The following is a 14,163-nucleotide window of genomic DNA, read 5'->3' as shown; positions in this document are numbered from 1 at the left end:
CGACAAAGATCATTTGGCCATTTAAATAGAAGAAAACATGCTTGACACAAAGCTAACGCGACAACTAAAAAAATGGAACACATACAATCGTGACACAGAAAACACAAAAACAATAAATATGGTTCTGCAACATCCTTTCAAATAAATGTTCGTTGCTTTATGTGGCTATCGGATCACTTGTTGGCTTTATTTAGCAATGACGTCAACGCCCGGTAGGTGCGTTTTCCCCGTGCATCGTTAGAGGAACTGATCTTAGCTCTCGTAAGAGTCACTGTATCGACCAAGATTATTCGGTCATTCAAATAGAAGGGAAAATGCTTGACACAAAGCTGAGGCCGCAACTAAAAAAATGGAAGACATACAATCGTGAGACAGAAAACTCAACAATAATAAATATCGTTCTGCAACATCCTTTCAAATAATAGTGCGTTGCTTTATGTGGCTACCGAATTACTTGCTGGCTTTATTATAGCAATGGCGTCGACGCCCGGTAGGTGCGTTTTCCCCGTGCATCATTACAGGAACTGATCTTAGCTCTCGTAAGAGTCACTGTATCGACCAAGATCATTTGGCCATTTAAATAGACGGGAAAATGCTTGACACAAAGCTGAGGCCGCAACTAAAAAAATGGAACACATAAAGTTTTGCAACAGAAACCCATGAATATTAAATATCGTTCTGCAACATCCTTTCAAATAAATGTGCGTTGCTTTATGTGGCTGTCGAATCACTTGTTGGCTTTATTATAGCAATGGCGTCGACGCCCGGTAGGTGCGTTTTCCCCGTGCATCATTAGAGGAACTGATCTTACCTCTCGTAAGAGTCAGTGTATCGACAAAGATCATTCGGCCATTTAAATAGAAGAAAACGTGCTTGACACAAAGCTAACGCGACAACTAAAAAAATGGAACACATACAATCGTGACACAGAAAACACAAAAACAATAAATATGGTTCTGCAACATCCTTTCAAATAAATGTTCGTTGCTTTATGTGGCTATCGGATCACTTGCTGGCTTTACTTAGCAATGACGTCAACGCCCGGTAGGTGCGTTTTCCCCGTGCATCGTTAGAGGAACTGATCTTACCTCTCGTAAGAGTCACTGTATCGACCAAGATTATTCGGCCATATAAATAGTCGGGAAAATGATTGACACAAAGCTGAGGCCGCAACAAAAAAATGGAACACATACAATCGTGAGACAGAAAACTCAAAAATAATAAATGTCGTTCTGCAACATCCTTTCAAATAATAGTGCGTTGATTTATGTGGCTACCGAATCAGTTGCTGGCTTTATTTAGCAATGACATCAACGCCCGGTAGGTGCGTTTTCGCCGTGCATCGTTAGAGGAACTGATCTTACCTCTCGTAAGAGTCACTGTATCGACAAAGATCATTCGGCCATTTAAATAGAAGAAAACATGCTTGACACAAAGCTAACGCGACAACTAAAAAAATGGAAGACATACAATCGTGAGACAGAAAACTCAACAATAATAAATATCGTTCTGCAACATCCTTTCAAATAATAGTGCGTTGCTTTATGTGGCTACCGAATTACTTGCTGGCTTTATTTAGCAATGACGTCAACGCCCGGTAGGTGCGTTTTCCACGTGCATCATTAGAGGAACTGATCTTACCTCTCGTAAGAGTCACTGTATCGACCAACCCCCGCAGGGGCGTCTGCGCAAGCAGGCGTTTGGTGAGTTGCGCCACCACGGACCCGAGCACATGAGGGTTGGACCCTCCCGCGTGTAGCCGTGCGCGGCTGAGCCGTGTCTGGGGAAAGGGGGATCCTGGGGGTTGAGCCGATGCCGGGTGTTCGGACCTTTATGGCCCCCCGGCAGAGGCAACACACCCCTTTGGCCTCGGCTTCACATAGACGGCACCCCCGGACTGACCCACCCGGGGGAAATCGGTAGTTGCCTTTTCCTATCCTCCTCTTCAATCTTCGTCTTTTTCTCTCACTTTCAATCTTTCCTGTCTCCTTCTTACTTCTTATATTCTGATTTTCCAGGCAGCTAGGGTTAACCTTGTGTGAGATAGCCAACCTTGGTTATATCATATTTGGTTATAGTGGTTGTGTACAGCTGGCGTTGGCAGGTCTTGTTCATAACAACCCTGTCGCGTCCCCTTGTTGGGCTCCGCGGTGGGCGGCTGGCACCGCTGCCGAAGTCACTAATTTGTATGGCTTCTTCATACCCCAAACTCCCTGATCGCCCTCTCATAAAAAGAGGGCGCACCGATGAATCATTCAACTTCTTCACAAAGGCCACCGAAATTTTTCCACGTTTCCACGTGATTCACTGTGAAAACGCCGACAAAAAAGCGACAAACATTTCACCCTTCTTAGTGTCAAAATGTCTTACGGAGGTCATTGGAAGTGGCTACAAAGCCACCAAGATGGCAAGTGGTGACCTTCTGATTGAGGTAAAAGACAAAATGCAGTACGAAAAACTCACAAACCTGGTGGCATTTGGCGATAAAACCATATCTGTCAGCGCACACCGAACAATGAACACCGTCAAGGGTGTTGTTTCAGACAGCGACCTCATGGACTTGACTGACGAAGAACTCCTGAATGGATGGAAAGAAGAAAACGTTATAAATGTACAACGCATAAAAATCAGGCGCGACAACAAAGAACTACCAACCAAACACATAGTACTTACTTTTGGCTCTAGCACACTCCCAGATGCAATAGAAACAGGCTACCTTAAACTGCGTGTAAGACCTTACATTCCGAATCCACGACGTTGCTACAAGTGTCAGAGGTTTGGCCATGCCTCTCAACGCTGCCGAGGACAACTAACTTGTGCGAAATGCGCTGCAAAAGATCACTCTGCCGATGAATGTACTGCTGAGGCCCATTGCGCAAACTGCGATGGCAGCCACCCTGCATATTCCAGATCTTGCGCAGCCTGGAAGAAAGAAAAAGAGATAATTACGATCAAAGTCAAAGAGAATATCACTTTCCGGGAAGCACGACAGCGTCTTTCGCCTTCATTTTCCATGAAAACTTCTTTTGCCGAAGTGGTGCAACAGGGGGCAGCATCACGACGGACCCCGGCGGTCGCCCAAGGTACGCGCAGCGTACTGAAGCGACTGCCACCCGCCCCCATGGTGGGAGCAGCTAAGGCTGCCCTGCCCTTCTCGAAATCGGCCACACCAGAGGCCTCTACTAGCGCTGGCAGCAGCCATCGCAGCTCAGAGGCTAAGGAGGACCCATCGGCCTCCGGGCTGGTGGGGCCACAGCCTTCGTCCCTCGAGGCGAAGGCTACACGACGTACACATCGCTCGTTAGAGCGAGTGTCCAGCGCTTCGGAAGAGGCTATGGACACTACTCCAAGCAAGGTGGTGCAGTCAGCACCTAAAGAGCGGCCAAATTCTTTGGACCGCTCTAGAAAAGACAGAACCAAAATTACAGGGCCGCAAACGGCTCTGTAGGCTAAAACACGTTCTCTTCGTACACACAGCACCAACTTACCTTCACTATGGACACGCAAATTATGCAGTGGAACGTCAGAGGCCTTCTTAGGAACCTCGACGATATCCAAGAACTCCTTTACCAACACAATCCAAAAGTGCTGTGTGTACAAGAAACACACTTAAAATCAAAACATACAAACTTTCTCCGACAGTATGTTACGTTTCGTAAAGATCGGGATGATGCTGTCGCATCATCAGGCGGTGTTGCCATCATAATACACAAAAGCATAGCATGCCAACGTTTGCAGCTACAAACGCCCCTTGAAGCAGTGGCAGTTCGACTTGTTCTTCTAAACAAGCTCATCACCATCTGCTCACTTTACATACCCCCCCATTACCCCTTACATAAACATGAATTTCAGTCCCTTATAGATGAATTGCCAGAACCCTATCTTGTTCTTGGCGATTTTAATGCGCACAGTAGTCTGTGGGGCGACTCTCGTATCGATGCGCGAGGTCGTCTTGTTGAACAATTTCTTTTCTCCTCTGGCGCGTGTCTCCTGAACAAGAAGGAACCTACATTTTACTGTCTCGCAAACAGAACCTTTTCGTCTATAGATCTTAGCATAGCTTCCCCGTGTCTATTTCCTGAACTTGAATGGGAAGTTACCAAAAATCCTTACGGGAGCGATCACTTCCCCATATTACTGAGAACAACCACAGAAAATAAGTCTCCACCACAAGCCCCTCGATGGAAGGTTGATACAGCAGATTGGGATAAATTTCGAACTCTTACTAGCAATATCTCCTGGGCTGACATGTCTTCGTTAGGAATTGATGCTTCTGTAGAGTATTTCACTGCCTTCATAATTGATGCCGCTTCTAAATGCATATCCGAAATAAGTGGTGTGGCATGCAAACGCCGTGTCCCATGGTGGAACGACGAATGTAGGAACGCTCGTAGGAAACAGAACAAAGCGTGGGGGTTGCTACGTGATTCACCTACTGCGGAGAATCTTACCAACTTTAAGAAGATAAAGTCACAAGGCAGGAGAACGCGCCGACAGGCCAGAAGAGAGAGTTGGCAGAAGTTTTTATCAGGTATACACTCGTATACAGATGAGGCCAAAGTATGGAACAGGGTTAACAAGGTGAGAGGACGACAAACATATTCACTCCCTTTGGTAAATACACAGGGCGACAGCTTGGAAGACCAAGCGAACCACCTGGGTGCACATTTTGAACATGTGTCGAGTTCATCGCACTATTCTCCGGAATTCACAAAATACAAAGCAGCAATAGAAAAACAAAAACTAGACCGGAAGAGCACCGGGAACGAGCCATATAATTTACCTTTCTCTTTAGCAGAGCTTCATGCATCACTCGCCTGTTGCAACCAATCTGCCCCAGGCTCTGACCGCATATTATATGAAATGTTGAAGAACCTACCCTCTGAAACGAAGAAAACCCTTGTCTGTCTGTATAACTCTATATGGACCTCCGGCGAGATCCCATCTGCCTGGAAAGAGGCCATAGTGATCCCTATCCTGAAGCAGGGGAAGGATCCATCCTCTGTATCGAGTTATCGGCCCATAGCACTAACAAGCTGTCTCTGCAAAGTCTTCGAAAAAATGATAAACCGTCGCCTATTACATTTCCTAGAATCAAACAGACTGCTTGATCCATACCAGTGTGGTTTTCGCGAGCGTCGATCCACCACTGACCACTTGATACGTATTGAGGCGCAGATACGCGAAGCTTTTGTTCACAAACAGTTCTTCTTGTCTGTATTTTTAGACATAGAAAAGGCCTACGACACCACATGGCGGTTTGGCATACTGAGAGACCTCTCCCACTTTGGTATACGTGGTAATATGTTAAATATGATTGAAAGTTATCTACTGAATCGCACATTCCGTGTTCGAGTTGGCAATGTTTTATCACGACCTTTTGTGCAGGAAACTGGTGTACCCCAAGGAGGTGTGCTCAGTTGCACACTCTTTATCGTTAAAATGAACACGCTGCGTGCTTCTTTACCACCAGCTATCTTTTATTCCATCTACGTGGACGACGTACAGATAGGCTTCAAGTCCTGTAACCTCGCAGTGTGCGAGAGACAGGTACAGCAGGGGCTCAACAAAGTGTCCAAGTGGGCAGAGGAAAACGGGTTCAAAGTAAAGCCCCACAAAAGTTCTTGTGTTCTTTTCACCAGGAAGAAAGGTCTTGTTGCAGATCCAACTATCGAAATGTATGGACAACAAATACCTGTGAACAAAGAACACAAATTTTTAGGCATCATACTTGACTCTAAGCTTACTTTCATTAACCACATAAAACATCTAAAGGCGAAATGCCTAAGAACAATGAACTTACTGAAAATTTTATCTCACACATCCTGGGGCACCGACAGGAAGTGTTTAATGAACCTTCACAAGAGCCTCATTCGGTCACGATTGGACTATGGTGCCGTAGTATATCACTCTGCCGCCCCGAGTGCGCTAAAAATGCTAGACCCCGTCCACCATCTAGGTATCCGCCTGGCCACTGGCGCATTCAGAACAAGCCCCGTCGAAAGTTTATACGTAGAGTCCAATGAGTGGTCACTCCATTTCCAGAGAACATACATCAGCTTCACCTATTTTCTCAAAGTACACTCCGATCGTGAACATCCTTGTTCTGCAACCCTTAATGATTTGAAGTGTGCAACGCTTTTCTATAATCGACCCTCTATGAGGCGGCCTTTCTCATTGCGTGTAAGAGAACTTAGCGAAGAGATGGACATCCCACTTCTAGAACATCGCCTAATGCCTCCAGCTAAGCTTTCACCGCCCTGGGAGTGGCAGGTGATAGAATGTGATCTATCCTTTGTAGAGGTCACAAAGCACGCTCCCGAGCTCGAAATTGCAATGCATTTCCGCGAACTTCAATCGAAGTACTCGTGCTCGGAATTCTATACCGACGCATCCAAGTCCCATGCTGGCGTATCTTATGCAGCTGTTGGCCCCTCCTTTTCTAAATCTGATGTATTGAACCCCCTAACAAGTATCTTCACAGCAGAAGCATACGCAGTACTGTCTGCGGTGAAACATATCAAGAAATTAAAACTAGAAAAAGCAATAATATTCACAGACTCGTTAAGTCTTGTAAAAGCACTAACATCTTTACAAAAGCATAAAAATCCTGTTTTTATTGAGCTTTACTCACTCTTGTGCAACATTTACCAATCTCATAGACATGTAATAATATGCTGGGTGCCTGGCCATAGAGGCATCGAGGGCAATGTGCTCGCAGACCAGTTGGCCAAATCAACTACATCACAAGCTATTAATCCTGCTGCTGCTATTCCCTCCACAGATCTGAAGCCTTTCTTGCGAAGGAAACTGCGAGGCCACTGGCAGCGTCTGTGGGACGCTGAAGCAACTAATAAGCTCCACTTGATTAAGCCACAGTTAGGTTTCTGGCCCTGTACAACTAAAACACGACGTACTGATGTCCTATTCTGTCGTCTCAGAATAGGACACACATATGGTACTCACAATTTTCTGTTGAATGGAAATCATCCTCCAACATGTGGTAGATGTGGCGACAGGCTCACCGTCCTCCACGTCCTCTTGGAGTGTCGGGAGGCCGAAAGAGAAAGAAAGAAACATTTTCCTCTCGCATATCGCTATTGTGTTCCTCTGCATCCCGCTATGTTTCTCGGTAATGAACCACTTTTCAGCACCAACGCAGTCCTTGCTTTCTTGAAAGATGTTGTGCTACATGTGATTAGCCCAATAAGTTCGTAGTGCATCCTCTCTCTAGAGGATGTTGCTGCGATAGTTTTTTAACTGCACATGCCTCCAGGCCCTTGTGTTTCAAGGGCTCTGTTTAGGCACTTGTGCTTCTGGCCAATACTTGTATCTTTAATTTTTTGTAACTCATATCATTCTTTCGCAATGCATTCTTCATGTCCATAGTACACATAATCACTCATTGCCATAATCTTATTACTTATAGATTTTACGCACTTTACAGCGACCGATTTTAGGCCCCTTTACAGCCATGCCACATCTAATGTTCATATAACTCCCTATTCATCTACCACTAACAAGCCATTACCATCGTCTTGGCGCGAACTAATACTGTCATGGCGCTCTTTGGCCATACCTGGCCCTTGCGCCACTAAACTCCAACAATCAATCAACTGTATCGACCAAGATTATTCGGTCATTCAAATAGAAGGGAAAATGCTTGACACAAAGCTGAGGCCGCAACTAAAAAAATGGAAGACATACAATCGTGAGACAGAAAACTCAACAATAATAAATGTCGTTCTGCAACATCCTTTCAAATAATAGTGCGTTGCTTTATGTGGCTACCGAATTACTTGCTGGCTTTATTTAGCAATGGCGTCGACGCCCGGTAGGTGCGTTTTCCCCGTGCATCATTACAGGAACTGATCTTACCTCTCGTAAGAGTCACTGTATCGACCAAGATTATTCGGCCATTCAAATAGAACGGAAAATGCTTGACACAAAGCTGAGGCCGCAACTAAAAAAATGGAAGACATACAATCGTGAGACAGAAAACTCAACTATAATAAATATCGTTCTGCAACATCCTTTCAAATAATGGTGCGTTGCTTTATGTGGCTACCGAATTACTTGCTGGCTTTATTTAGCAATGACGTCAACGCCCGGTAGGTGCGTTTTCCACGTGCATCATTAGAGGAACTGATCTTACCTCTCGTAAGAGTCACTGTATCGACCAAGATTATTCGGCCATTCAAATAGAACGGAAAATGCTTGACACAAAGCTGAGGCCGCAACTAAAAAAATGGAAGACATACAATCGTGAGACAGAAAACTCAACAATAATAAATATCGTTCTGCAACATCCTTTCAAAAATTAGTGCGTTGCTTTATGTGGCTACCGAATCACTTGCTGGCTTTATTATGCAATGACGTCAACGCCCGGTAGGTGCGTTTTCCCCGTCCATCGTTAGAGGAACTGATCTTAGCTCTCGTAAGAGTCACTGTATCGACCAAGATCATTTGGCCATTTAAATAGACGGGAAAATGCTTGACACAAAGCTGAGGCCGCAACTAAAAAAATGGAACACATAAAGTTTTGCAACAGAAACCCATGAATATTAAATATCGTTCTGCAACATCCTTTCAAATAAATGTGCGTTGCTTTATGTGGCTGTCGAATCACTTGTTGGCTTTATTATAGCAATGGCGTCGACGCCCGGTAGGTGCGTTTTCCCCGTGCATCATTAGAGGAACTGATCTTACCTCTCGTAAGAGTCAGTGTATCGACAAAGATCATTCGGCCATTTAAATAGAAGAAAACGTGCTTGACACAAAGCTAACGCGACAACTAAAAAAATGGAACACATACAATCGTGACACAGAAAACACAAAAACAATAAATATGGTTCTGCAACATCCTTTCAAATAAATGTTCGTTGCTTTATGTGGCTATCGGATCACTTGCTGGCTTTACTTAGCAATGACGTCAACGCCCGGTAGGTGCGTTTTCCCCGTGCATCGTTAGAGGAACTGATCTTACCTCTCGTAAGAGTCACTGTATCGACCAAGATTATTCGGCCATATAAATAGTCGGGAAAATGATTGACACAAAGCTGAGGCCGCAACAAAAAAATGGAACACATACAATCGTGAGACAGAAAACTCAAAAATAATAAATGTCGTTCTGCAACATCCTTTCAAATAATAGTGCGTTGATTTATGTGGCTACCGAATCAGTTGCTGGCTTTATTTAGCAATGACATCAACGCCCGGTAGGTGCGTTTTCGCCGTGCATCGTTAGAGGAACTGATCTTACCTCTCGTAAGAGTCACTGTATCGACAAAGATCATTCGGCCATTTAAATAGAAGAAAACATGCTTGACACAAAGCTAACGCGACAACTAAAAAAATGGAACACATACAATCGTGACACAGAAAACACAAAAACAATAAATATGGTTCTGCAACATCCTTTCAAATAAATGTTCGTTGCTTTATGTGGCTACCGAATCACTTGCTGGCTTTATTTAGCAATGACGTCAACGCCCGGTAGGTGCGTTTTCCCCGTGCATCGTTAGAGGAACTGATCTTACCTCTCGTAAGAGTCACTGTATCGACCAAGATTATTCGGTCATTCAAATAGAAGGGAAAATGCTTGACACAAAGCTGAGGCCGCAACAAAAAAATGGAACACATACAATCGTGAGACAGAAAACTCAAAAATAATAAATGTCGTTCTGCAACATCCTTTCAAATAATAGTGCGTTGATTTATGTGGCTACCGAATCAGTTGCTGGCTTTATTTAGCAATGACATCAACGCCCGGTAGGTGCGTTTTCGCCGTGCATCGTTAGAGGAACTGATCTTACCTCTCGTAAGAGTCACTGTATCGACCAAGATTATTCGGTCATTCAAATAGAAGGGAAAATGCTTGACACAAAGCTGAGGCCGCAACTAAAAAAATGGAAGACATACAATCGTGAGACAGAAAACTCAACAATAATAAATGTCGTTCTGCAACATCCTTTCAAATAATAGTGCGTTGCTTTATGTGGCTACCGAATTACTTGCTGGCTTTATTTAGCAATGGCGTCGACGCCCGGTAGGTGCGTTTTCCCCGTGCATCATTACAGGAACTGATCTTAGCTCTCGTAAGAGTCACTGTATCGACCAAGATCATTTGGCCATTTAAATAGACGGGAAAATGCTTGACACAAAGCTGAGGCCGCAACTAAAAAAATGGAACACATAAAGTTTTGCAACAGAAACCCATGAATATTAAATATCGTTCTGCAACATCCTTTCAAATAAATGTGCTTTGCTTTATGTGGCTGTCGAATCACTTGTTGGCTTTATTATAGCAATGGCGTCGACGCCCGGTAGGTGCGTTTTCCCCGTGCATCATTAGAGGAACTGATCTTACCTCTCGTAAGAGTCAGTGTATCGACAAAGATCATTCGGCCATTTAAATAGAAGAAAACGTGCTTGACACAAAGCTAACGCGACAACTAAAAAAATGGAACACATACAATCGTGACACAGAAAACACAAAAACAATAAATATGGTTCTGCAACATCCTTTCAAATAAATGTGCGTTGCTTTATGTGGCTGTCGAATCACTTGTTGGCTTTATTTAGCAATGACGTCAACGCCCGGTAGGTGCGTTTTCCCCGTGCATCGTTAGAGGAACTGATCTTACCTCTCGTAAGAGTCACTGTATCGACCAAGATTATTCGGCCATATAAATAGTCGGGAAAATGATTGACACAAAGCTGAGGCCGCAACTAAAAAAATGGAACACATAAAGTTTTGCAACAGAAACGCATGAATATTAAATATCGTTCTGCAACATCCTTTCAAATAAATGTGCGTTGCTTTATGTGGCTGTCGAATCACTTGCTGGCTTTATTTAGCAATGACATCAACGCCCGGTAGGTGCGTTTTCGCCGTGCATCGTTAGAGGAACTGATCTTACCTCTCGTAAGAGTCACTGTATCGACAAAGATCATTCGGCCATTTAAATAGAAGAAAACATGCTTGACACAAAGCTAACGCGACAACTAAAAAAATGGAACACATACAATCGTGACACAGAAAACACAAAAACAATAAATATGGTTCTGCAACATCCTTTCAAATAAATGTTCGTTGCTTTATGTGGCTACCGAATCACTTGCTGGCTTTATTTAGCAATGACGTCAACGCCCGGTAGGTGCGTTTTCCCCGTGCATCGTTAGAGGAACTGATCTTACCTCTCGTAAGAGTCACTGTATCGACCAAGATTATTCGGCCATTTAAATAGACGGGAAAATGATTGACACAAAGCTGACGCCACAACTGAAAATGGAACACATAAAATCGTGAGACAGAAAACACAAAAACAATAAGTATCGTTCTGCAACATCCTTTCAAATAAATGTGCGTTGCTTTATGTGGCTGTCGAATCACTTGTTGGCTTTATTTAGCAATGACGTCAACGCCCGGTAGGTGCGTTTTCCCCGTGCATCGTTAGAGGAACTGATCTTACCTCTCGTAAGAGTCACTGTATCGACCAAGATTATACGGCCATTTAAATAGACGGGAAAATGCTTGACACAAAGCTGACGCCACAACTGAAAATGGAACACATAAAATCGTGAGACAGAAAACACAAAAACAATAAATATCGTTCTGCAACATCCTTTCAAATAAATGTGCGTTGCTTTATGTGGCTGTCGAATCACTTGTTGGCTTTATTTAGGAATGACGTCAACGCCCGGTAGGTGCGTTTTCCCCGTGCATCGTTAGAGGAACTGATCTTACCTATCGTAAGACTCACTGCATCGACCAAGATTATTCCGCCATATAAATAGTCGCGAAAATGATTGACACAAAGCTAACGCGACAACTAAAAAAATGGAACACATACAATCGTGAGACAGAAAACTCAAAATTAATAAATATCGTTCTGCAACATCCTTTCAAAAATTAGTGCGTTGCTTTATGTGGCTACCGAATCACTTGCTGGCTTTATTTAGCAATGACGTCAACGCCCGGTAGGTGCGTTTTCCCCGTCCATCGTTAGAGGAACTGATCTTACCTCTCGTAAGAGTCACTGTATCGACAAAGATCATTCGGCCATTTAAATAGACGAGAAAATGCTTGACACAAAGCTGAGGCCGCAACTAAAATAATGGAACACATGCAATCGTGAGACAGAAAACTCAAAAATAATAAATGTCGTTCTGCAACATCCTTTCAAATAATAGTGCGTTGATTTATGTGGCTACCGAATCACTTGCTGGCTTTATTTAGCAATGACGTCAACGCCCGGTAGGTGCGTTTTCCCCGTGCATCGTTAGAGGAACTGATCTTACCTCTCGTAAGAGTCACTGTATCGACAAAGATCATTCGGCCACTTGAATAGAAGGGAAAATGCTTGACACAAAGCTCAGGCCGCAACTAAAAAAATGGAACGCATACAATCGTGACACAGAAAACACATGAATAATAAATATCGTTCTGCAACATCCTTTCAAATAAATGTGCGTTGCTTTATGTGGCTGTCGAATCACTTGTTGGCTTTATTTAGCAATGACGTCAACGCCCGGTAGGTGCGTTTTCCCCGTGCATCGTTAGAGGAACTGATCTTACCTCTCGTAAGAGTCACTGTATCGACCAAGATTATTCGGCCATATAAATAGTCGGGAAAATGATTGACACAAAGCTGAGGCCGCAACAAAAAAATGGAACACATACAATCGTGAGACAGAAAACTCAAAAATAATAAATGTCGTTCTGCAACATCCTTTCAAATAATAGTGCGTTGATTTATGTGGCTACCGAATCACTTGCTGGCTTTATTTAGCAATGACGTCAACGCCCGGTAGGTGCGTTTTCACCGTGCATCGTTAGAGGAACTGATCTTACCTCTCGTAAGAGTCACTGTATCGACAAAGATCATTCGGCCATTTAAATAGAAGAAAACATGCTTGACACAAAGCTAACGCGACAACTAAAAAAATGGAACACATACAATCGTGACACAGAAAACACAAAAACAATAAATATGGTTCTGCAACATCCTTTCAAATAAATGTTCGTTGCTTTATGTGGCTACCGAATCACTTGCTGGCTTTATTTAGCAATGACGTCAACGCCCGGTAGGTGCGTTTTCCCCGTCCATCGTTAGAGGAACTGATCTTACCTCTCGTAAGAGTCACTGTATTGACAAAGATCATTCGGTCATTTAAATAGAAGAAAACATGCTTGACACAAAGCTAACACGACAACTAAAAAAATGGAACACATACAATCGTGACACAGAAAACACAAAAACAATAAATATGGTTCTGCAACATCCTTTCAAATAAATGTTCGTTGCTTTATGTGCCTATCGGATCACTTGTTGGCCTTATTTAGCAATGACGTCAACGCCCGGTAGGTGCGTTTTCCCCGTGCATCGTTAGAGGAACTGATCTTACCTCTCGTAAGAGTCACTGTATCGACCAAGATTATTCGGTCATTCAAATAGAAGGGAAAATGCTTGACACAAAGCTGAGGCCGCAACTAAAAAAATGGAAGACATACAATCGTGAGACAGAAAACTCAACAATAATAAATATCGTTCTGCAACATCCTTTCAAATAATAGTGCGTTGCTTTATGTGGCTACCGAATTACTTGCTGGCTTTATTATAGCAATGGCGTCGACGCCCGGTAGGTGCGTTTTCCCCGTGCATCATTACAGGAACTGATCTTAGCTCTCGTAAGAGTCACTGTATCGACCAAGATCATTCGGCCATTTAAATAGACGGGAAAATGCTTGACACAAAGCTGAGGCCGCAACTAAAAAAATGGAAGACATACAATCGTGAGACAGAAAACTCAACTATAATAAATATCGTTCTGCAACATCCTTTCAAATAATGGTGCGTTGCTTTATGTGGCTACCGAATTACTTGCTGGCTTTATTTAGCAATGACGTCAACGCCCGGTAGGTGCGTTTTCCACGTGCATCATTAGAGGAACTGATCTTACCTCTCGTAAGAGTCACTGTATCGACCAAGATTATTCGGCCATTCAAATAGAACGGAAAATGCTTGACACAAAGCTGAGGCCGCAACTAAAAAAATGGAAGACATACAATCGTGAGACAGAAAACTCAACAATAATAAATATCGTTCTGCAACATCCTTTCAAAAATTAGTGCGTTGCTTTATGTGGCTACCGAATCAC

General features: G+C 43.5%; 1 protein-coding gene across 1 annotated transcript in view; it reads left to right on the top strand.

The window, feature by feature from the left end:
- LOC125946068 (uncharacterized) overlaps positions 1-3,451 on the top strand; it is a 337,861-nt gene extending 334,410 nt beyond the window's left edge. Inside the window, exon 2 of the mRNA XM_049668529.1 lies at positions 1,738-3,451. Coding sequence (XP_049524486.1) covers positions 2,189-3,448 — 1,260 coding nt within the window. The 5' untranslated portion in view covers positions 1,738-2,188 and the 3' untranslated portion in view covers positions 3,449-3,451. The remainder of the gene's footprint in view (positions 1-1,737) is intronic.
- Positions 3,452-14,163: the final 10,712 nt, after the last annotated feature.

Source organism: Dermacentor silvarum, chromosome 5 (genome assembly GCF_013339745.2).
Source record: "Dermacentor silvarum isolate Dsil-2018 chromosome 5, BIME_Dsil_1.4, whole genome shotgun sequence".
Lineage (NCBI taxonomy): Eukaryota > Metazoa > Arthropoda > Arachnida > Ixodida > Ixodidae > Dermacentor > Dermacentor silvarum.
Note: the sequence above shows the minus strand (reverse complement) of the source record. Positions and strands in the feature narration are given on the sequence as shown.